At 32.9% G+C, this 24,227-nt stretch overlaps 3 protein-coding genes across 3 annotated transcripts; all 3 read left to right on the top strand.

The window, feature by feature from the left end:
- The first annotated feature begins 228 nt into the window (after nt 1-228).
- LOC108328885 (transcription elongation factor SPT6 homolog) lies at nt 229-9,596 on the top strand. Its single transcript, XM_017562769.2, has 17 exons — nt 229-402; nt 498-596; nt 1,522-1,648; nt 2,061-2,133; nt 2,249-2,402; nt 2,785-2,920; nt 2,998-3,244; nt 3,332-3,541; nt 3,631-3,744; nt 3,841-4,227; nt 4,302-4,406; nt 4,481-5,260; nt 5,804-5,945; nt 6,055-7,229; nt 7,837-8,046; nt 8,122-8,620; nt 8,865-9,596. The coding sequence occupies exons 1-17, from the start codon at nt 372-374 to the stop codon at nt 9,317-9,319; spliced, it is 4,944 nt and encodes a 1,647-aa protein (XP_017418258.1). The 5' UTR covers nt 229-371; the 3' UTR covers nt 9,320-9,596.
- A 671-nt stretch (nt 9,597-10,267) lies between these two features.
- LOC108328886 (nascent polypeptide-associated complex subunit alpha-like protein 1) lies at nt 10,268-12,665 on the top strand. The gene is made up of 4 exons (XM_017562771.2): nt 10,268-10,555; nt 11,188-11,263; nt 11,794-11,924; nt 12,026-12,665. The coding sequence occupies exons 1-4, from the start codon at nt 10,496-10,498 to the stop codon at nt 12,356-12,358; spliced, it is 600 nt and encodes a 199-aa protein (XP_017418260.1). The 5' UTR covers nt 10,268-10,495; the 3' UTR covers nt 12,359-12,665.
- Nucleotides 12,666-15,229: 2,564 nt separating this feature from the next.
- LOC108326826 (nascent polypeptide-associated complex subunit alpha-like protein 1) lies at nt 15,230-18,009 on the top strand. The gene is made up of 4 exons (XM_017560402.2): nt 15,230-15,455; nt 16,078-16,159; nt 17,233-17,363; nt 17,460-18,009. Exons 1-4 carry the CDS (start codon nt 15,396-15,398, stop codon nt 17,790-17,792), a joined length of 606 nt encoding a protein of 201 aa, XP_017415891.1. The 5' UTR covers nt 15,230-15,395; the 3' UTR covers nt 17,793-18,009.
- The last annotated feature ends 6,218 nt before the right edge of the window (nt 18,010-24,227 follow it).

The following is a 24,227-nucleotide window of genomic DNA, read 5'->3' as shown; positions in this document are numbered from 1 at the left end:
GTTTAAGGGGTTGAAAATTTAACGGACCATATTTTGCTATGGCCACTCGCCGGTTCATACCCATTTTGCAATCCTAATGCTAATAAACACTAAAATATTATATTTGCTATCTAATAATTAAAATATTATATTTTCAAATTTACATTTTGGAAAATGAAGATCTAATTTTTATTGTACTAACAAACACACCTGTAATATAAAGAAATATTATAAATATAAAGAGAACACCCTCCTCTTTCATTCTTCACTTCCAAACTCAACTCTCTCCATTCTCTTATTTTGATTCGTTCGTATTTGATAGCAGTTGCTTTCCTTCGGTTTCGTTTTCTCTATCGTTATTGTTTATTCGTTGCGTTCTTAGCCCTTCAATCATGGCCAAAGGCGTAATCTCAGACGAAGAAGGTGAACCCTAGAAACTCCCTAATTCCTCTTGGCATTTTCATTTCCCTTCGAAGTTTCTAACATTTTCGGTTCCTTTGGTTGTTCAATACGCGCAGACGACGTCGAGCTCGACGAAGAAGAGAGGGAACCCATTGACGGGGACGAATTGGAAGAGGGGCGGGATGTGGATAACGAAGATGAAGACGAAGAAGAGGGTATATTCTTTGATTGGGTCGATATTTCTGAACTATGCGTTGTGTGTATGTTATTTTTTTTGTTTTACTTTTTTTTTTCAGTTTTTTATTTGTATGCAAATTTCTTCAGTGGTGGTGGCGCTTTTGGGTTTGTTAGAACGTTCCGTTTTCAAATTAGGGTTTGCTTTTTGTTGTGCTGTTCGATGGGAGTAAGAACTGGTTGCATGTGGTAAATGGAGAAAGCCACTTTTGTTTAGGTACTAAGGTTGATATTGTATGTTTGGAAAGTTTCAGCCTTGATGATCTTTTCATGATAGAAGCCAAAGTAAACAAAACGAGTTTTGGATTTCTCTGAGAATTAAATTGGTCATCTGGCTGGAGCATGAAACTTGAGATGTATAAATTCTCGTGCATGTTAAAAATTCGGTTTGGCAATTCGTGGGAAACGTAGGAAATAGTTTTTTAAGTTTTTTTTCGTATTCCGATGTTTGAGAGCGTGTAATTCTGGTTAGCCTTGTCAATCATAAGTCTTTATATTCTACTCGTGTTATATCCTTTAGGCGTGTTCTTCCCTCACATTTTTCGAAGTTTTGTCTTGGCTAGGGAGAATGTTTGTATGAGCTAAGGTGTGGTAGACAGACTTCTGAGTGTTGTTCAGTGGTCTCCATTAGGAAGAGTGATACTTATTTTAGATTTTGTTTGCTTGATTGTTCAAACGATATCAGAATTTTATGGTTTAGTCCCTTTTGTGGTGCCATTTAATGGTCAGTTGAGAGTTTAGCTTTGTTCTTGTTTTTGATGTTCTTCACTTTTGTTTTTGCTTGATATATGAATGTGATCTCCGATGCTGTCTTATTTTATGGAGCTAATCATGTGTATAGGTTTATTCTTTGATGGGCATTATATCTTATTTTTCTAATACACTTTCTTTACCTCCTCACTTCAGAAGGGCAAGATGAGTATGAAAATGATGGATTTATTGTGGATGACATTGAGGACGAAGAGGAGCAAGATGAAGAAGAGAGAGCAGACAGTGATGATGAGCGACAGAGGAAGAAAAAGAGGAAGAAAAAGTCAGTTTTCCGTCCTCATTTTTTTAACGCTTGCTTGTGGTCGAAGTTGATGTATTTGTATGTTTAGAGAAGCAAACAGAATGTCTGATAATAGATGAATATTTTTTATAAATTGGATATATTTGATAATCACTCTTGCATGAGCAGCTGATTGATTTTCCTCTTACAAAACTTTTTCCGACTTTTTTAAACTACACAAGTCATGCATTTTTTAAAAGTTCCATGCACATGGGCTGGTTTCTGCCTTTTTCCCCTGCTACCGCTTATTTCATTCTGTACCCCTTTGGTGGGAGATAGGCAAATGATTGAAAAAAATTGATTGTCTGTATTTATTGTTTAAAATTTAAAAATCAATGATGCTAGTACTTTTATTTCATTATACATATGTAACGAATTAATGTCACTATTTTAGGGAAGAGTATGTGCTTGATGAAGATGATTATGAGTTGCTGGAGGACAACAATATAAATATTCATCGTCGGAAGGTTTTGAATTTTTTGTTCATATGTATTTCAATCTTTTCATGAATGTTTGAATTTAGTGGATTATTGCTCTATTTTATGTGCAAATTGAATTAACAATTTTTTTATAATTCCTAAGGAAAGCAAAAAGTTTAAGCGACTGAAAAAAGGCCGGAGGGATACGGAAGAGGAGCCTTCTGGGCTGTCTGATGAGGAGGAGTTTGTTGGAAGTGGTAAAGTTGGGCGAACTGCTGAGGAGAAGCTTAAACGCAGTTTATTTGGTGATGATGAAGGTATGCTCTGGTGATAGTACTTTGTTGTTGTTGGAAGATTACTTTTCACAGATCATAAAGATTTTAACTTTGAAAAGCAATTTTAACTTTGAAGAGCAATTAAAATGTTTTTTGAAACTAAAATTACTCAAATAGTATTGAAGTTATTTGAAAATTTCCTCAGATGTTAGTGGCGACAAAATAGAAAATTGTACATTTTACAAAAAAATATTTGTCTTGATGTTTTCTGGTTTCTCAATGTATGCTTTTGGCATTGTAGTTGGTATAATACATTCTAACACCTCTTATGGAATTACATTTTGTATGCCAAAGGTAATTCATGCTCATTCATACATGCTCCAATAACCAAGTACTAGCTTACTATGCCTTACATGAATCACAGGAGCTCCACTTGAAGACATTGCTGAAGAGGAGGAACAAGGAGAGGAAGAAGAGGATGCTGACATTGGAGAAGATGATGAAATGGCTGACTTCATTGTGGATGAAGAAGAAGTTGATGAGAACGGAGCTCCTATGAGGTATTTTAATTTTTATAGTTTTTTAAAATTAAGAACCAATTATCTGATCTAAGGATCTGTTATGGCTCTCTATACAGGCAGAGGAAGCTGAAGAAGAAGAAAACTAGGCAGGCTCCAGGAGTTTCTTCCTCAGCTCTACAAGAAGCTCAAGAATTATTTGGTGATCCAGATGAGTTGATTCTGAATCGCCAGAAAAATCTTGAAATGAGTGAATACAGAGAGACCAGACTTGAAGATGAATTTGAGCCTATTGTTCTGTCTGAGAAATATATGACAGAGCAGGATGACCAAATTAGGGAGCTTGATATTCCAGAGAGAATGCAGGTCATCTTGGATCTCTGGACATAGATCAAAATTTCCTGATTAATGAAAAGTACTTATTATGAACCATTTTTTTATTTTATTTTTTAGATATCAGATGAAAGTACTGGTGCCCCACCATCGGATAGAAGTAGTATAGAAGAAGAGAGTCAATGGATAGTTAATCAACTTGGTAATGGAGCTGTCCCTTGGATTTACAAGAAGGTGCCAAACTCCCAAAATAATGAAAAGGATGACCTACCGATAAACAAGGATGATATTAACAGATTTTTGGAATTGCATCACGTGCAAAAGTTAGATGTCAGTAATATATCATCCATCAGTTTTTTGCATCTATTGTTAGTTTTATGATATCTTCATTTTCGTAAGGTGAAAATTTCTGTCTTTAGATCCCTTTTATTGCTATGTATCGGAAGGAGGAATGCTTAAGCCTATTAAAAGACCTGGAGCAACCTGAAGCTGTTGACGAGAATGACAAGACACCTACTCTGAAATGGCACAAGGTCTGTGAACTTTGATTTTGGTAGTCTTTTATTGCTATTATGCGTCCTTGGTAATTTTTTCAAATTTTTCTAATGGATTTATTGTGCACTGTGTAGGTTCTCTGGGCTCTTCAGGACTTGGACAAGAAGTGGTTGCTTCTTCAGAAGAGGAAGAGTGCCCTCAAGTTATATTATAATAAACGATTTGAAGAGGAGTCGCGTCGTGTGTATGATGAAACGAGACTAAACTTGAATAGTCAATTGTTTGAGTCAGTCATGAGATCTCTGAAGGAAGCAGAGTCCGAGAGGGAGGTTGATGATGTTGACTCCAAGTTCAACTTGCATTTCCCACCAGGTGAAGCTGGTGTTGATGAAGGGCAATACAAGAGGCCAAAAAGGAAGTCAATGTATAGCACTTTCAGTAAGGCAGGTCTATGGGAGGTTGCGAGCAGGTTCGGGTGTAGTCCTGAGCAACTTGGATTTTGTCTAACTGATGTGAACCTAGTAAGTATGCTTTGATTTGGAACTGCTGTTTGTTTTGACCCTATACTAAAGATTTTGTTCTCCATGCCCTGTAGCAAGAGTTGGAAGATCCAAAGGAAACACCTGAGGAGATGGCTTCTAACTTCACGTGTGCTATGTATGATACTCCTGAAGAAGTACTTAAATGTGCCAGGCACATGGTATGTATCTGTAACTTTGTTCTTAATCATTATAAGGGAGATCTTGTTTGATCTTTTTGGTTACTTTGTTCCAGGCAGCTGTTGAGATAAGTTGTGAGCCTAGCATTAGGAAACATGTTCGTACCCACTTTCTTGACCATGCGGTTGTGTCAACATGTCCTACTGCTGATGGGAATACAGCAATAGATTCTTTCCATCAATTTTCTGGGGTGAAGTGGCTGCGGGAGAAGCCATTGTCTAAGTTTGAAGATGTGCAATGGCTCCTTATTCAGAAGGCAGAAGAGGAGAAACTCATTCAAGTTACTATTAAGTTGCCTGAGGAGTATCTTAATAAGTTGATAGACCAATTCAATGAATATTATATCAGTGACAGCGTTAGCAGATCTGCTCAACTGTGGAACGAACAGAGGAAGTTGATACTGCATGATGCCATTTTTCGATTCCTTTTACCATCAATGGAAAAAGAGGCAAGAGGTGTATTGGCAAGTAAAGCAAAGAATTGGTTACTTATGGAGTATGGGAAGGCATTATGGAATAAGGTTTCTGTTGGACCTTATCAACAGAAGGAAAATGATCTTGGCTCAGATGAGGAGGCCGCTCCAAGGGTTATGGCATGCTGTTGGGGCCCGGGAAAGCCACAAACAACTTTTGTAATGTTAGATTCATCGGGAGAAGTGTTAGATGTGCTTTACACTGGGTCCCTTACTTTTAGGTCACAGAATGTTAGTGACCAACAACGGAAGAAGAATGACCAGGAGCGAGTGTTGAAGTTTATGACAGATCACCAACCACATGTTGTTGTTTTAGGAGCAGTTAACTTGTCTTGCACCCGTTTGAAGGAAGATATATATGAGGTTAGCATCTTGGTTTCTATGTCTATGCGTGTGTTGATGAAATTATTTGTAGGATTAATACCTTTCCCTGCTTTGTTTAAATTCTTGTACCTTTTCATTTTAATTGTCTAACCCTTCACGGAAATGGGAATGATCAGTTCTCAATACTATTTTAATTGCCATACTACTCCCTCTTACAAGTTATGCACTGTGATTTCAATTGTTTATAATATGGCTTATTTTTTTTCTTTCTTAAATTCACTGTTAGAATATCCTCCTCCTCATCTGTGGCCCTATAAAACATCTACCTTGTGGAATGGACATTTATTTTGTAAGAGTTAATCATAAAACACTTTGTTCAATTAAATTGGAGATCACCTCCTGGGTAGTTTGATTTTATGATAGTTTCATTTTATATGATACTCTCATTAGTTCATATTGTTTCTAAGTTAATCAATATGATTGGTCATATAGGTTGTTTGATTCATGTATTCTTCTCCCCCAGTGGAAAAAAGCTCATGTCATATGGTGGGTGTTACCATTGGTTTGCTCTACTTTTATCAGGTTATTTTTAAGATGGTTGAGGAAAACCCTAGAGATGTCGGGCATGAAATGGATGGGCTCAGCATTGTCTATGGAGATGAATCACTTCCCCGTCTTTATGAAAATTCTCGAATTTCCTCTGAACAACTTCCTTCACAGCAAGGTAAATATTGTTTTGATTGTTTGCTTTGTTTTTTATTTTAGGAATCCCATATTCATACTATTTCTTTTGCATTGATAGGCATAAGATTATGTTTTTCTTACTTTAATAGGTATAGTGAGGCGGGCTGTTGCACTTGGTCGTTATCTCCAGAACCCATTGGCAATGGTTGCAACATTATGCGAACCTAGAAAGGAAATCTTGTCATGGAAATTGAGCCCTTTAGAGAGTTTTCTCAACCAAGATGATAAATTTGCTATGGTTGAGCAGGTTATGGTAGATGTGACCAATCAGGTTGGCTTAGACATTAATTTAGCAATAAGTCATGAGTGGTTATTTGCACCATTACAGTTTATTTCTGGGCTTGGTCCAAGGAAGGCTGCATCCTTACAGAGATCTTTGGTAAGGGCTGGTGCCATTTTTACACGGAAGGACTTTGTCACAGAACACAAACTTGGTAAAAAGGTGTTTGTCAATGCAGTTGGTTTCTTGCGTGTCCGGCGAAGTGGGTTGGCAGCTAGCAGCAGCCAATTTATTGATTTACTGGATGATACAAGAATTCATCCTGAATCTTATATACTTGCACAAGAGTTGGCCAAAGATGTATATGAAGAAGATGGTACAGGTGATGCAAATGATGATGATGATGCACTGGAGATGGCCATAGAGCACGTGAGAGATCGACCTAGTTATTTGAAAAACCTTGATGTTGAGGAATATGCTTCTGGAAAAAATCGTCAGAACAAAATACAAACTTTCTATGACATAAAAAGAGAATTAATTCAAGGTTTTCAGGATTGGCGCAATCAATATGAAGAACCAAGTCAGGATGAAGAATTCTATATGATTTCAGGTGAGACTGAAGAGACGCTTGCTGAAGGCAAAATTGTCCAAGTCACAGTTCGAAGAGTACAGGCTCAGAAAGCAATATGTGGGCTTGAATCTGGAATGACTGGAATTCTCATGAAGGAAGACTACACAGATGACTGGAGAGATGTAATTGAATTATCTGATAGGCTACATGAAGGTGACATGCTCACTTGTAAAATCAAGTCAATTCAAAAGAATAGGTATCAAGTCTTCCTTGTTTGTAAGGACAGTGAAATGAGAAGTAACCGCTTACAGCATAACCGTGATATTGACCCCTATTACCATGAAGATCGGAGCTGCTTTCAGAGTGATCAAGACAAAGCTCGGAAAGAAAAGGAACTTGCTAAGAAGCATTTCAAGCCAAGGATGATTGTTCATCCACGCTTTCAGAACATAACTGCAGATGAAGCAATGGAGGTTTGTTGCTGAGTTTATTTGTTAAATTTTGTATTTTATTGACCTTATTAGAATCATATCAGGATCTTTCATAGTGGTGAAATTGTATTAGTTGTGTATGCACATCCTGACTTGTCTTGGTAGGTGGAAGGTTTTAGTCCTTGGTGACAAGTTTTTTTTCCTGAATGGCTCCTGCATTCAATTGGTTGAGTTGGTGTTGGTTTGTATGGTAAAATTGGTTGGGGATGATAACTTTGGACTAATTTCTGTAATTGAGGTAGATTCTTAAATATGCTGCCCAGGACTCTTGGCATTCTATACCCAATAGCAATATCAACTGGGTGTCATTGATAACTTCACAGTAATATTTCCATACTTTATTCTATAAGCTCACTGGCTGCTTCTTGTTTTGAAGAATGAATGAATTTTCGTAGATTGAAATAAATCCATTAGTTTCTATTTAAAATTTGTGTGGGTTCATAGTGTGACGAACTTGGAATTTGGTAGGTTTTTATCTGTAATGAAACTCATTTTATTGCAAGTAGTCGTTAAAAGTTTTTTTTTTTTAAAAAATAAAATTAAATGTTTAATATGTTTCTAGCTTAGCTATGCCTTTTTCCTTATGCAGTTCTTGTCTGACAAAGATCCTGGAGAAAGTATTATCCGTCCTAGTTCACGAGGACCTTCATATCTTACTTTAACTCTTAAAATTAATGATGGAGTATATGCCCATAAGGATATAATCGAAGGTGGCAAGGAACACAAGGACATTACAAGCTTACTGCGAATTGGGAAGACACTAAAAATTGGAGACGACACTTTTGAGGACTTAGATGAGGTAAAGTTCCCAACATTTTCTGGATGCTTTGCTTATGATTATATGGCTAACTTTTTCCCGCTGGTTGTTGCTTAGGTTATGGACCGATATGTAGATCCATTGGTGGCTTACTTAAAGACAATGCTAAACTATCGCAAATTTAGAAAGGGTACAAAATCAGAAGTTGATGAACTTTTGAGGATTGAGAAAGCTGAGTATCCTACGCGCATTGTCTATAGTTTTGGCATCTCCCACGAGCATCCTGGCACATTTATATTAACTTATATAAGAAGTACAAATCCACACCACGAGTACATTGGGCTTTACCCAAAAGGATTTAGGTTCAGGAAAAAGATGTTTGAGGACATCGATCGGCTTGTGGCATACTTTCAGAGGCATATTGATGACCCCCAACACGATTCAGCCCCCTCCATTAGATCGGTTGCTGCTATGGTACCAATGCGTAGCCCTGCAACTGGTGGCTCGTCTGGGCCATCTGTGGGCAGTGGCTGGGGTGGTGGTTCAAACAATGAGGGTGGTAGGAGAGGTCACTCTTATGATAGGGATCGATCTTCTACTCCTGGTTCCAGGACAGGTATATTGATTTAACTTTTAAATTTAGCTGTAGTATTTTATTTTTTCATATATTCTAGTTGGATGTTGAACTAATTAGATTATTTATGTATAGTTATCTAATCTGTATGATCTTGCAGCTTTGCTGGGTTAATTGCATATAGTTTCACGTGTTATCCAACTAGTTTTCACTTGTCATTTTTACAGTAAGACCTGGTAAATTTTTTAATATAGATTTATGTCCTTATATATTTTTTGTTCTATAGGACGTGGTGAGTATAGAAACAATGGGAATCAGGACGAACATCCAAGTGGGGTGCCCCGTCCATATGGTGGTGGTCGAGGACGTGGTCGCGGTCGCGGTTCTTATAACAACAGAGGACACAATTCCAACAATGAAAGGCAGGACTCTAGTTATGGGGGCAGCAGGTGGGGTTCTAATAACCCAAAGGATTCAGATGATGGTTTAAACAGTTTTCCAGGGGCCAAAGTTCAAAATTCTCCTGGAAGGGAAGCTTTTCCTGGTGGTTGGGGTGGTGTAAGTGGCGGTTGGGGAGGTGGAAGCGGTAGCACTAATAACAATGACAATGGTGTCTGGGGACAAGAGATTGGTGGTGGTGGTGGTCCAAGTGATGGTGATCAAGGAAGCTCTGGCTGGGGAAGCGCCCCCAAGAAAGCAGCAGCTGGGAACGGATGGGGGTCTGGAAATTCTGGTTGGTGATCTCACCTCGGAAACCTTAGTTTAGCTTTACTTGCAGCTGTAGGTTGATCCTGAAGTCATTTTGTAATCAATCCTCTTTTTCTCCCTGAAATGGATGGATGATGACATTTTGGGTAGGTTTCTTTTTGCAATGTAATTTATTCGGATTGTTTCCTTCTACTTGGATCCCTGCTTGTGTGGGTGGTTGGGATTTGTCATATGCAAGGCAGCGCACTTGTTCATAATAATTATATTGCAACACCAGGAGAAGTTAATCTTTTGGATTTCAGGGGAGCAATATCCATTCCTGACGAGTTATGAAGGATGCAGTTGAATGCTGTGCTGCACCTCTTATTCGAATACCAAACAGTGAAATGAAGTCTTCAAAGACCCTGTCATTTGTTTCTAAATATTCTCGCAGAGGCACCGACTAAATTTAAGCTCCTTCCCACATGCTGGTTGTCCCTGGTTATTATACTCACTCTGAAGGACCATTCGTGAGGTAATAAAACCGACTATTTGTGAGAAATTATTAACTGAAGAATAACAATGGGAAAACGAGGTAATGCGATAATCACTTTTCAAATAAAAACGGAACTAAAGATATATGACTGAAGCAAGCTATGAAAATAGCTCCATGATCTCTCGCTGCATGACAATATTTGCACAAAACGCCTTGTACCAGTTTTCAAATCAGCATTTTCCTTAAACTTCTATATAATTGACTAAAAGTTGAAGAACATTTTGGATTATATTAAGTTAATTAAATGAGTGTTAATAATATACCTTTTTATTATTGATCAATTACTTTTTAAGATTTTAATATTATTTAATAACATATAAAGTCTGAAGTTATATTTTTAATAGTTTTAACACAGAACAAAACATATTTAAAATAATTTGTATATTTTTTTAACAATACATGTAAATTTAAAATTACTCTGAACGGCGCCTGTCCTGTCTGAAGAAACTTTTTGATTTGACGTGGCATGTTTTAAGATACGTAAGAGTCCTCTTTCCGTACGAACTGCACCTAAAGAAAGCGATGGAACGGGTAAAATTGGGTCAACCCGAGTTAGAACTATAAAAACCATGGTTCTAGGGTTTTAGGATGTTGGTTAAGGCTATGTCATATGCATAGAAGAATAAGTCTGTGACACCAGAGCTTAGAACACCTAAAAACCTGAAAAAGTCGCAATGACAGCTCAGACTCAAGAAGATCTTCTTGCGGCTCTCCTCGAACAGGAAAAGATCCATGTAATAATCTACACCTTCAATCTTACTTCTTTTCTTTTAATTTAATTTTTAAGTGATAGAAAATTAGGTTCAAAATATTTGGAATAAAGGACCGTGTTACTGTTAAGGATTTGTATCTGATGAGAACACTGAGCTTTTAGAGGACATTGTAACTTCTAAGCTCGCGCTTCTTGTGTTTGATCCCAAGATTTATTGTTTGGAATTCAATGGCTTACTCGCATTTTAGTTGTTCAATAGAGTTTCGATTAGTTTTAGGGAAGTTCAGATTGGGAAAGTGAACATGCAAGCATTCAATTTGGTTTAAGGTTAATGGTTTCTATGCAATTAATTGAAAGGTTTCTGGGTTTTAAATGATACAGCTTTTTGTCTGAAAACAAGTTTATGATCTTTTATATCACAGATAGGAGAGCTGCTCGATCTGGTGAAATGAATGGACACTTTGGCTTGATTTGGAAATTTGACTTTCATTAACTTGTGCTGATTTATTGTTAAACCATAGTGTTTCTTAACGACTACCCACCGAGTCTTCGTTAAAATGTAGTCACTAAAGAACTTTTTTACTCGACATATTTAATGGCCTACTATTTGCTCTGTTTTCTAATATCCCGAACTTCTGAATAATACATTTGTAGGATGATGAGCCTTTAGTCGAAGACGATGATGATGAGGAAGATGACGACGAAGTCGAGGATGATGACAATGCTGAAGGTAAGTTGGCAAATAAGATTAAATTGAGTGGTGTGGTGTGGATTACATACCTGCTGTCATTCTTGAATTTAGCAAATGTTCACTTGATTTCGTCTTCGATTGGAATTAGCACACAGTACATAGAATGTAAAAGGTCGATAAGATTAATTTGGGTTGCTTTTTACTCTCAGAAGTGATCCATTTTATTTTTTTTAAAGTAATAAATTTACTCTTTAGAATTGTGGTCAATATTTTTTCAGTTTCCTTATTTTTTTTCAGGGTCTTGTTTTACAAAGATTTAATCAATCATGGTTTACAAAGTTGTTCAATATTGTTATGAGTGTTTTAACAAGTCATTCCAGTGTTTAAGTCGTGTGTAATTTACAGGCCAGTTTAATCTGTTGTTGAATAAAAATGAAAAAGCTAGTAGATCGGGATGAGCCTTTTTTTTGTACAACTAAGTTAATGCTGCACGTAATTTTTTATTACATGAATCGAAGTTGCATTGATGGATGTATCTCAGTCTCTTAGCAATATGGATTTTATTACAGGTCTAGAGGGTGATGCATCTGGTAGATCCAAGCAGACCAGAAGTGAAAAGAAGAGTCGCAAGGCAATGCTCAAACTTGGAATGAAACCTGTCACAGGTGTCAGTCGTGTGACTGTCAAGAAGAGCAAGAATGTTAGCAGTTTGACATATCTATTTACTTATACTAACTTTTCATTGTCTCATCTACTTTTGAATTGGTCAAAACTGACTTGTTTTTCTTTTTGTTTGTTTAGATCCTTTTTGTTATCTCAAAACCGGATGTTTTCAAAAGTCCAACATCTGACACATACATTATATTCGGCGAAGCAAAGATTGAAGACTTGAGTTCACAGCTACAGACTCAGGCAGCAGAACAATTCAAGGCTCCTAATGTGAGCAATGTAGGACTGAAGCCAGAAACCTCTGCTACTGCTCAAGATGATGAAGATGTGGACGAGTCTGGTGTAGATCCCAAGGATATTGAGTTAGTGATGACTCAAGCCGGTGTGGTAAGATCAAGAGCTCTTAAGTCCCTCAAAGCTGCCAATGGCGATATTGTTGCTGCCATTATGGAGCTAACTAATTGATGGTCAGATTTGGGAGAATTTTGGAATTTGCAATGTGGAGGATTTTTCTTTTGTCAGTCAAAGTTTTGCTCTGTTTGGAAAGTGATTGCTAATAACCTTTGCTTTATTCTATTTTCTCTTTGTAATTATCGGCATAGGAGGAAAAGACTATAGACTCATTCTCTACTATAGTATGTTTCTTGACAAGAATGGCAGTCATGATCAGTAGCTATCTAGTTTCTATATTGGTTAGTATGGCTTCTAAACAAGTGTGTGGTGCTCCTTCTGCACTATAAGCAGGGGCAAATAAGATTCTTATTTGAGCAAATACCCGACATTTTCTAAAGCTCTTATTTGAACATTCTTTGAATTTTATTATTTAAAATATATTGAAATTATAATTTGTAGATCTCAACTCTTCTACAAGCGTTAACATTTTGTATTTCCCAATGAACTTTTGATTAACAGTAGAAAATGTATTAAAGTGAGTATGATAAAAAAAGTATGTTAGTACTTCATGAATCTTGATACATGTTTGATTATATGTTATTCTGCTCGTCTTTCTTGCCCTCAAAGTAGGGGTGACAATCAACCCTAAGGTGGACGGATTTGGATTAAATAAGGTAAAAAATCAGTTTGAGATGTGGGGTGTGGGTATGGGTTGAGAAAAATTAATATGTTCATCACAAAATTACGTTTATGTAAGTATTTAGATTTCGAAAAGCTAGTGTCTTGAGCCGTGTGTCAACAAACACATTGTCTTCATAGTACTGCAATTTGTCTAGACTTAAATTAATTTAAGTTGATTCACAATTGTAAAACTCGTTAGATATACCAAAATTTAAAATTTTCGGTGATTTGTTGGCAATATGTAGACATGTATCTATCTAAGAAACTATACCTTAACAACCTTTTGATAAGAGACTGATTATCCTTACTATCACCAAATTGCTCAATTCTTGGTGGGCATTGTGGTTGTCTATCAGTGAGGAAAAATTGGTTTGTTCATTGAGTTTATAGTAGTAGTTGTTGTCTTGCGTAACAATCCTTTGAGGTGTCCTTCCTAAGTGACAACTTGAGTTTTTGGGATCAAGTTCATTCATGTTTGACAACAATTTCGTCAGACATCTCTATCTAAAATGTGTAAAAGTTGTTTAACCAAGAATTAAAACTGAACACTCAAACTTAAAAAACTAGGTTTTAATTAGGGGTCTATTCACTCGTATCCATCCTTCCTAAGTAACCATAACTCGAGGTCCTTCCTTTTCTCTTCCTAAGAGACAACTTGAGTCCTTGAAATCTTGGGATCAAGTCCATTCATGTTTGACAACAATTCCGTCAGACATCCCTATCTAAAAAGTGTAAAAGGTGTTTAACTAAGAATTAAAACTGAGCACTCAAACTTAAAAAACTAGGTTTTAATTAGGGGTTTATTCACTCGTATCCATCCTTCCTAAGTAACCATAACTCGAGGTCCTTCCTTTTCTCTGTAATCACTTTCATCTCCACTCTCATGCCACGAGATGAGGAAGCGTTTGATGATATTGATACTTGACTACTAGCACTACTATTATTATCTGACTCTTCTTTAAAACTCATCTTTGATCTACTATAAGACATACCTTTAAACTTTGAAGTAATCGGCTTTTAAGGTAAATGACCTTTGAAAGGATGATTTATGTCCTTTCCAGTAATGCATCGTTTTATGAGCAAGACATCAGTTATACCTCTACATCTCTCTCACCTCGTCATTTTTGGCACCTAATAATTACAACATCTTCGTAGTTATGCTTCTCGAGGCTGGAGGGCTATTATACCAACACGAATATCATAATCGACAATACCTAAAGATACTTTGTAGGATGATTATCGAGTATCGATATAATAATCTGACAATCCAAAAACTAAAGACCGACTACTAATGTATGAGTATCAATATCATAATCTCTTTACAGACCTTTAACATGTTACATGTAAAGTCTGATGGGTTAGTGTACTATATATGACTGAGTACCCCTCGACCATACCAGTATGAGTCTCGTCCTTAGATAGTGCAACGCAAATTACATGGTCGAATATGTCCTAAGTAAATGCACATAAACATTCCGGTATGCACAGTATGTGACTACTATTAGGCGGCCTGATCAATTATATGTCGGTTTAGAATATAATCAAACAATCTTGCTCTACTAAGGTAAATAGACCGCTAAGCCCAAGCCTAAGCCTATATAGATAAGGATCCATACTCACCCTAAAGAGTACTATATATAAATAACACTTATTACCAGAAATATGATTTACATTTTATTAATTATGCATTTATTATTTATTGATATGAGAAAGTGACTTAAATATTAAAGAGTCTTTTAGACACAACCTCATTCATATTATCCAAGAGTATTTTAGAAGATAAATACTTTAAAAATCAAAAGTTAAAAACATATGAAAAGTGTTTTATATATATATATATAAAGAATCGAATGAAAATAGTAAATTTGAGGGTTTTTAATTTTAGTGAAAAAGGTAAAAGTATTTGTTGAAAACTATTACTTAGACCTCCATTTTATATTTTTTTCATAGAAAATACTTTTTAAAATATTTAAAAAAGTACTTTTTGAATTGAAAATTTAAGCTTATAAAAAACATTTTCTGTAAGTAATTAAAAAATATAACATTCCAGAAGACATTTTTCAAAAAGTATTAAAAATTAAAAACAATGGGACAAATAGTTTTAGCAATGTTTCAAAATTTTAACGTTGTAAAGTTTGAACGTTTAAAAAAATATTCTTTTAAAATATTTTATATAAAATTAAACTATATTAATAAAATTGAGAAATATTAATATTTTTTATTTATTTATTCAACCTAACACCCCAGAAGGAACTCTTATTTTATCTAGTTTTATGCAAATAATAGATTTGGAAGTAATGGGTTTTCTAATTTTAATAGGGTTACCCTAATTGGAGGTATATAAAGTGCAGGTGTTAGGGTTTTAGGTTATAGTTGGTATTTGGCTGGATCACAGTTGCAGAAATCCTCTTTCTGACGGCAAATCACCATGACGGCTCAAACTCAAGAGGAGCTTCTAGCCCAACACCTCGAACAGCAAAAGATCCATGTAATCTGTGTTATTATTTTTTTATTTTTCTTTTTGTGTTTTTATATTTTAATTTTGAATTGGATTAGGAGTACTCAGTTGAGTTCAATTGTGTGCAATGTTTTCATCATTAATTGTTTTAGGGTTCTGTGGCCCGTGGACTCTAAATTACTAGTGGTAGCGGGTTACTGTTAAGGTTTTGATTTGATATGAGTAAATTGAGGTAGTAGATAGCTTTTGTATTTTATATGCAGTTTTTGTTCTGTGTTTGTTCATATTTGATCCGATCAGAAGTTTGATATAAAAAGAGAGTGGAAATGAAATTACTAGGTTTTCGATCTTCAGGGCTGAACTTTTTCTGCACAATTAATTGCAAGGTTTTTTTTGGGGGTACTAGTATATATGGGAAATAGTTTCCAACTAAACTTAGGAGAAAAATTCATCTGTCATGAAAAATAAACACCTAACCAGGGTAGAAGAATTATTAAACCTAATATGGAATCAGTAACTGAATATTGAACTCTTTTTCTTAATGACCTTAATTGATTGTAATAGTTAAATATTTTCTTATGTTACTAAGAAATTTCTTACCTTTTGCCTCATTTTACAGTTTTTTTGAACTTTTAAATAATATCTTTTGTAGCATGATGAGCCTGTAGTTGAGGATGATGATGACGAGGAAGATGAAGACGACGAAGACGAAGAGGATGATGATCATGGTGAAGGTAAGTTGGTCAATGAGATTAAATGAAGACTGCTTATGACTTTCACACCATCATTCTTGCATCTGGCAAAAGTTTACTAGAATTTCTTTTACAATTTGGATTGAATTCTTTTTGAATGAAAAGAGTGTAAATGGTCAATTAGTTTATTGGGCTTTCCTTCTTGACACAGACCTGTTGTATTTTTAATTAAGTAACAATCTCTTGCAAATTTTGGTTCATGTGTCAACTCCATTGATATTATTTGGAGTCTCTCCATAAAAGGTGTTAATCACTATGTTTTGCAAAAAAGTTAAATATTGTTTTTATTTTAGACTTTCACCTGAAAGATTTAGTTTGTTATATAGGTTATAAAGTTATACCATCATTTTCTAGATTCAGACATCACCAGTAGCATCAGCGTGATCCTTCACTTTATTTAACTATGCTAATTGAATATTTGGGCACTTTCAGTTACAATTAGATTTTTTTTTAGTTATACTTGTTAAACTTATATATTGTATAACGAATTTTGAATTCATATCACAATAATTTGATAGAATGTAGTGACATTTTAGTGTATCTACAATCACTCATGCTCATTCTTAAAGCATTAATTCTCTCTCATTTGATTTAAGATTTGTATTTTATATTCATTTTAGACATTTACAGTCTTTCTTGTGTCTTGTCTTTTTAAAATTGGTTGTATCTGTGTTTTGAGGTAATCTTTCTTGTGTCGTTTTTTTTTAAATTGGTTGTATGTGTTTTATGGTAGTCTTCCTTGTGTCTTTTTTCTTTGTAAATTGGTTGTATATGTGTTTTCTTTTGTGGTGCATTACATGTCCCATCTCGTGTCTGTGCTTCCCATCAGGATTGATCTATACTACGTGACGTGAGATGTGTAGTATAAGCATCATACTAATGTCACACTTAGGATGGATGAAATTTTTTGGCATGTTGGTATTAGAATCCAAATGAACATGCATGGGGATCATAACAAGTCTATGTTCAGTCTGACTGTTATGTTTTCTATTTATAAGAACTGAAATTACTTGGACAGATCCAATTCACGTCTCATGAATTTGTTTCGTTTGCAGGACTAGAAGGTGATGCATCTGGTAGGTCCAAGCAAACCAGAAGTGAAAAGAAGAGTCGCAAGGCAATGCTCAAACTTGGAATGAAACCTGTCGCTGGTGTCAGCCGAGTGACAGTAAAGAAAAGCAAGAATGTTAGCATTTGACACATTTTTTACTTTTCACTGCTCTCTTCCAATTTTCAGATCTATCTTGTTTAGATAATTGAATTTTACTTTTTGTTTTGTTAGATCCTGTTTGTTATTTCAAAGCCAGACGTTTTCAAGAGTCCAACTTCTGATACATACATTATATTTGGGGAAGCTAAGATTGAAGACTTGAGCTCACAGCTACAGACTCAGGCAGCAGAGCAATTCAAGGCTCCTAATGTAAGCAATGTTGGATTGAAGCCTGAATCCTCTGCTATAGCTCAAGATGATGAGGAAGTGGATGAGGCTGGTGTAGATCCCAAGGATATAGAGCTGGTGATGACTCAAGCTGGTGTGTCAAGACCTAAAGCTGTTAAAGCACTCAAGGCAGCCGGTGGTGACATTGTTGCTGCCATTATGGAGCTAACTAATTAATGGTCTGGTTTGCTTTGAATTTGGAATGTGTAGCTATTTTTCTTTGTTCATCGAAATTTTTGCTCTCCTTGAATTTGAAATACTGGTTTGTCAATTATCTTTGTAATTGTCGGCATGTAAGGAAAAGACTCCAGACTCATTTGCAACTAGTGCATGTTCACTGCCAAGAATGACACTCATAATTATCAGTTATATAGATACTTCCCGTTACACAGCATTTGCGTTGCTGTTATTTAAGATAATTAATAACTTTAATGACAAAGCCTTCCTCATCTGTCTTATAAAGATAATTGGAGGCATTTATCTAGGACTTGTAAATTTTTTAGATTTATGAGTAGTTTAAACAGAGCAAAAGGGAAAATTGATATTTTGTGCTTATCTTCTACACTACCAGTTATTCACTGCGAACTCATAACGAGGGATTAAGATGCTAATATTGTGTACTACTGGGAGTTATTTTGCCGAGGGTGAAAGGCTACCGAGCTTCATATATATGCTGCAAACGTTTTTGAATTAAATTCTTCATATTCTTCTGCTTAACATTTTGCAATTTTTTTATAGTTGTCTTTTTATTTGCTGAGTGTCTATCACATCATCCTTATGTGTTTAATTTTCCCAATAGATTTCTTGTGATTCTTATTTCCTGGATGATCATCTATGTATGGAAATTGAAAAGTGTGTTCGATCATAGAAATATCATATATGTTGGCTTTCATAACCATTGGAGTAGTTTCTCATACTTTTCCACGTACCAAATTATGATGTCCCTTATGTGATGTTTATAGAGAAATGTTTTACTTTGTCTAGATATAATAGTAAAAGATTTGACTGGAGAGGCTTTAGTATGTATTTGGATGGAAATTAAGTTGACTTGAATTCAAGTAGACTTGAAAAAAGGAACAATTTATTGTAGTTTTCAAGTCAGCTGGAGCTTGAAATGAATCCTGTTGATAACTAAATTTAGGCAGAAGTGTACATATTGACTAAATATTCAGAAGAAACTGAAAGTTAGTTTTTGTGAAATCTAGAACACATTTGAATGATAGTATTTGCAGTTTGCAATGAAAACTCGACAATATGAACACATTTTGACCACACTATGGGCCTCTGTCTATTCATGATTATTTTGAAATATTTTTACAACTAAGTTACTAGTAATCTATCAGTTTCCCAGAAGGTTAGAAAACAATAAAAAAGAATTAACTTGTTACCTTTTGGGCAAAACAAGAGAACGCCTATCATGAAAATGAGTTTTTCTTGTTGCAACCCAAGAGTATCAGACACCACTCTTTCATTACAGAAATACTAGTTTAAAAGGTTAAATCTTCATTCTATTTCATCTAAAATTTTGAAGATGTTCCTTTCATTGTGTGAAAACGTTACTCCAAAATGATTTTTTTGTATTCCGATAGCCTAACCCAAAATAAATATTATGCAAGAGAATTTATATTTAAGTTTATCCAAACACACCGCAATCAACGTTCCTCAAAAAGTCAGTCTCAAGTCAATAGCCCATCTCAAATAGATTGAATTGAATGTGAAAAAAAATGAATTAACCGAATAAATTCGAACCAATTTGACTAATCTAGTTTAAGTTGTGGAATTCAATCCAGAAATTCATATGATGCAGATTCCTATCTTATTATTTGGGCAATGTGACTAGAAATTTATTAAATTAGTGTAAGTTGAAAAATAGTTATATTAAAGTTGTATAGAGGATAATACTCTTTCAATAGCGAAAACCACAATTTCAAATGAGCTTTTTTTTAAAAAAAAAAACCCAATAAAGTTCATATTTTAGATTTTTGCATTTGTTTTGGAGATTTTTATATAATTAAATTTTTTTGGAAGCTGTATATGAGAGTTTTTATAAATTAGTTTATTCATAAACTAATTTTAATTTGTAGATAAATTTATTTATTTTTCTTTATTATAAGTGGTTATTGAGAAGCTTGTCTAAATATAGTATCATTTTGATAGTTCTTTTATTCCATAACTTGTTCAGAAACAAAGGTTTTCCAGATCTGTTTTTAGCAAGTCTTCATCTACTTAAGATATTTGTGCTTTTGACAAAAAAAATTTTTTTTGGTAAAGGTATAAAGAAAAAAAAATCATGAGTGAAAATGTTTTTAAGAGTCAGTTTTTAAGAATAAGAATACATTTTAGACTTTTCTTACAGTGTTTTTTAATAAAAAAATCTTAACCTCTTCCAATCAATATATATTTTTCATAATATATTTGAAATTAATTTTCACTATTTTAAAAAATAATTAACAAAAACTTTATATGGCAACATGAGTTACTCATTATGATACAAAATTATAAATTGTAAATATATTAAAAACAGTATTTATAATATCTCTTGCATTGTCCTGGTTAAAATTTAATAAAGTCAACTTAATACCAAATTCAACCATTTTCTAGTTGTGTAGAATATGGGTTGAAAAGCAAGGTTTTCTGTACCAATACAATTGAAGTTCTTTTATAATTTATTTTTAAAACGAAGCTATCTCATTTCTGTGGTATGTGAATTGTGTTTCTTTTTGATACGTGTCTGCTTTCATTTCACAACTTTTACGACACAATCTTACAAATTACTTTCTTAAAAAACATATTATAGATAATTATATCTTTGAAATAGCAACACAAGTGTTTCTTCACTTATGTTTTATCTTAACTTGTCAAGCTAATTTTTTTCCAAAAAGGTGAAAACCTGTCTGGCTAATTTATCTGTTGTTTATTATTTTGTCCAATTATGTACCCAAAAAGTTAGAACAAGAAGATTCCAATTAAAAAAATATATGTTGATGATGGAAAAAAGCAACCAGATTTTGAGGATGATGACTCTCATTGTGTTTTGCTTTTTGTGTTTGGTTTGTTTTTACACATCCCTTTTTATCTTCACCCAATTGGCTTTTATCTAAAAATATAGAAAGATCTTCTAATAACTTGCATCTTTCGTCTTTCTCACTTTTCCTTTTGTTTTTCTTCTGTTTCTTTCTTCATCCAAACCAATAACAAACACCTCACACAAAGATCAGGTTGTACAGAGATTGGTCCATTCTTAAACTATGCATGTTTTTCTATATTTGTGATATGACATACTTGTTTTATATAATCATGTGTCACCCTTTTCAGGGAAGGAACAAACTCCACTAATAATGGCCAAATCTTGTTTTCATAATTCATATAGAATAAACTATCTCTAACTAAAAATTAATTACCAAGAACTTTATATATTTTTACACACAATATATATATTCTAACTCTATTACTAAGCTTATTCTGATGGTTTTAATAATATTTAAACTTTTTTGCCTTTAGTTTTCACACAAAAAAAAGAAGAAAAAAAACTCCTTCAAATTGTTGTCGAATTTTTTTTCATATAATATTATGTTATATAATATTTTTTTCATAATTTTCATGTTTACTCATTTTTACTAAATTAATGGAAGATAAATAAAAATAATGGTGATGTTAAAAATATATTTATTTTAAATTATCACTCGAATATATTTTAAAACACAAATTTTTAAAAAAGTAAAATAAATTTAGTATAATTTTTGTAATTTAACTTTCTTTGGATGTAGCTTTTGAAAATTAGAAGTATTGTTTGACAAGCAACGGGGTCATCTTCTCCATTGTTAGGGTACTATATACTTGCTCAAGCTAAAATGACCTAATTTTAAATAATGTGTTACATCATGAGACATATTATTCAACTTGTTCATGCTATAACATTAATTTTGAATAAATTTGTCTCTCAATAACCAATCAAACGAATAAGATTTTTAGGTTGGACCAGCTAAGGTATAGGTAATGTATAAGATTGATCTTTTGATTTTAATTTCTATTGTAAATATCCAAGTCAGAGCAATAAAAGTACATGTATTTCTATATACATGTATGTTATAGAAAATAGATGTTATTGGATGTATGTATGCATACTTTACTTCTTATTCAAATTATAAAATGGATTTCAAATGTGAACTTTAATACGAAATGAGTTGGTTTGATATTATAATAAGGATTAAATATATTTTTAATTATAAACTTTGTTGTAAAGTTGTAATTTATTTTATTTCAAAATTTGATATATTTTGATTTTAAATTTAAAAATTGAATAAATATATATTTTAATTTAATTATATTAAATTATTTTGACATGTTAAATGTTTCAAGTTAGTATTTGAACTATTTACATTATTTAATTTATTTTAGTTTAAATTTTAATTTAGAATATCTTTTCACAAGTTCACAAAAATTATGTTATTGAGTTAAAATAACTATATCCATTCATTTTTAACATCTATAAACCAAAATATATCAAAGTTTTGAAATAGAATTTTTTTTAATTTATATATAACTTTAAAGACTAAAAGTATATTTAAGTCCTTATATATTATTGTTTTATATTTTTCTTATAATATTACTTTGAATATGTGTTAGAACAATTCAATTATTTTTATTTAGTATATTTGTTTTTTATTAATGAAGAACATAAATGTATTTACATGTCCAATTGTGGTCCAAAACTTGGTTGTATGGAGCGAATGAAAAAAATAAATAAAAAAATAAAAATTGTTAAATTGTTTGGTGGTTGCTTAGGTGATTGAGAGAAGAATAATTATGAGAAGAGTTTCTGCGACATTGCGAGGTAGCTGTGTCATTGTCAAGGCATTATGCTGAGATGCCTTTGACTCTTTAAGGAGTTTGACATTTTCCAAATTTCTATTTATTCAACAAAATGTCACTCTCCTTAACCAATCCTACAAACAAACAACTTAAATATATCAATAAATACTCACTTTATTTCGATACAATCTTTACATTAGCTATTTCAATTTTAAAGACATGCATGTTCTTTTCCAATTTTCGCAACAACATAATTATTAATTTCGTATAATTTCGAACCCTATTTAATGGTTTAATAGTTAATTATTTCATTCAATTATAAGATTGGTTGTATTTTGATTTAATTACACACTATCACTACAAGAAAATCTTTAAAAAATAATTAATTTTAGAAACAAAAAATAATTGATCTCTATATAAATCAAAATAAACTAAAAGTTATTAGTATTTAAAGTAGTTTTTATTATGAATAAAAAATGATAATTAATTTATAATTAGATTACAAATACTAGTTATCAAGATTTTGGCTACTAAAAAAAATTTGTATATCAATTTAAATATTAATTCCTTTATTAACCAAAACTTTAGTAATCAATGTTAATAATCAATTTAAAGTTTAATTCATAAATAGATGAATATGTCAATGAACCATTACTATTATGAATCTTCATGCTTGCTAATTTTTTCTGTGGATTTTCTATAAATTCGTAAGGAATGTTTTTTTTCTCTTTTTGCGGACATTTTTTATGAATTTTGTAAAAATTCACAAAAAATATTTATAAGAAAAGTTTGCAGAAACATAAAAATTCTAGTTATATTTTTTTTGAAAAAGTAGGAAGTATAAAAGGGAATTTTTAAAATTTATTTCAGAAAAAAAAAATAAAGGGCAAAAATTTACATAAGTGGGACTTAAGTTACAATTAGCCTAATTATGTTATACAAGAAAGTCAAAAGTAATACTTAAAATTTTGAATGACTAATATAATATTATATTTTGGTCATTTTCTTCTGTCTACATATATTTTGGTATTTTTATAAGTATTCGGTCAACTTTTGTGCAAATTCTTTAGGCCCTACCCTATTTTTGTTTGAACTGTCTAGTGAACAAAGTATTTAATTGAGAAAATAAAATAAATTTAAACATTCATATATAGAAAAGGAAACCTCATGATTTCAAGATTAGTAAACAAGGACATAAACTCATAAATTATAGCAAATTGCTTACATATACCTAAATTAAAAAAAAAAAGGCAATTTGTTGTTTTATTATTGTATGAGTACTTTTGACCTATCTAATCTCTTTAATTAACAAGATTCCTATGCCAAAGTTTATACAAATGCAGCCAAAGATTATGTACATTTAATATTGATCTAATTTTTGTGATAAGATGTACATCTACAAGTCTTTTATTTATTTTTTTTATCACCAACAAATTTAATGTGTATAAACACAAGTGAGAAAAAAAATGATAAATCTCTCCACGATAAAAATACTTGAAAATAAAACTTAGTACCATTAAATTTTAAGTTTGATAAACAGAAAATAAATTATTAAAACAAGTTTGAGTAAAAATTTTCATTTATAGTGTTAATTAATAGTTTGACTTGAAGTACGTATATTATTAAAAATCTTAATTAGAAATTAATATTTGAACTTAAGCATGATTAGCAAGAGAATGTTAGCCAACCATATTCCAGATGGAGATCTTTGTTTGAATCAATAATCCAGAAGCGTGGTTAGGCAAAATTATTTGATAGTAATATTGATTGAACCCAATTAAGATATTAACCAACCCCTTC

Source organism: Vigna angularis, chromosome 2 (genome assembly GCF_016808095.1).
Source record: "Vigna angularis cultivar LongXiaoDou No.4 chromosome 2, ASM1680809v1, whole genome shotgun sequence".
NCBI lineage: Eukaryota > Viridiplantae > Streptophyta > Magnoliopsida > Fabales > Fabaceae > Vigna > Vigna angularis.
The sequence above is the reverse complement of the archived record's forward strand: the minus strand, read 5'-3'. Positions and strand labels throughout refer to the sequence as shown.

What these genes read in the sequence shown, in the direction of transcription:
- LOC108328885 (XM_017562769.2), top strand. Translation starts at nt 372, where the DNA reads ATGGCCAAAGGCGTAATCTCAGACGAAGAAG. An exon ending in ATATTCCAGAGAGAATGCAG is followed by an intron (nt 3,245 to 3,331) that starts GTCATCTTGGAT and finishes TTTATTTTTTAG; the next exon opens with ATATCAGATGAAAGTACTGG. An exon ending in TGAAGGAAGATATATATGAG is followed by an intron (nt 5,261 to 5,803) that starts GTTAGCATCTTG and finishes TACTTTTATCAG; the next exon opens with GTTATTTTTAAGATGGTTGA.
- LOC108328886 (XM_017562771.2), top strand. Translation starts at nt 10,496, where the DNA reads ATGACAGCTCAGACTCAAGAAGATCTTCTTGCGGCTCTCCTCGAACAG. An exon ending in TCGAACAGGAAAAGATCCAT is followed by an intron (nt 10,556 to 11,187) that starts GTAATAATCTAC and finishes ATACATTTGTAG; the next exon opens with GATGATGAGCCTTTAGTCGA. An exon ending in CTGTCAAGAAGAGCAAGAAT is followed by an intron (nt 11,925 to 12,025) that starts GTTAGCAGTTTG and finishes TTGTTTGTTTAG; the next exon opens with ATCCTTTTTGTTATCTCAAA.
- LOC108326826 (XM_017560402.2), top strand. Translation starts at nt 15,396, where the DNA reads ATGACGGCTCAAACTCAAGAGGAGCTTCTAGCCCAACACCTCGAACAG. An exon ending in GGATGATGATCATGGTGAAG is followed by an intron (nt 16,160 to 17,232) that starts GTAAGTTGGTCA and finishes TTTCGTTTGCAG; the next exon opens with GACTAGAAGGTGATGCATCT. An exon ending in CAGTAAAGAAAAGCAAGAAT is followed by an intron (nt 17,364 to 17,459) that starts GTTAGCATTTGA and finishes TTGTTTTGTTAG; the next exon opens with ATCCTGTTTGTTATTTCAAA.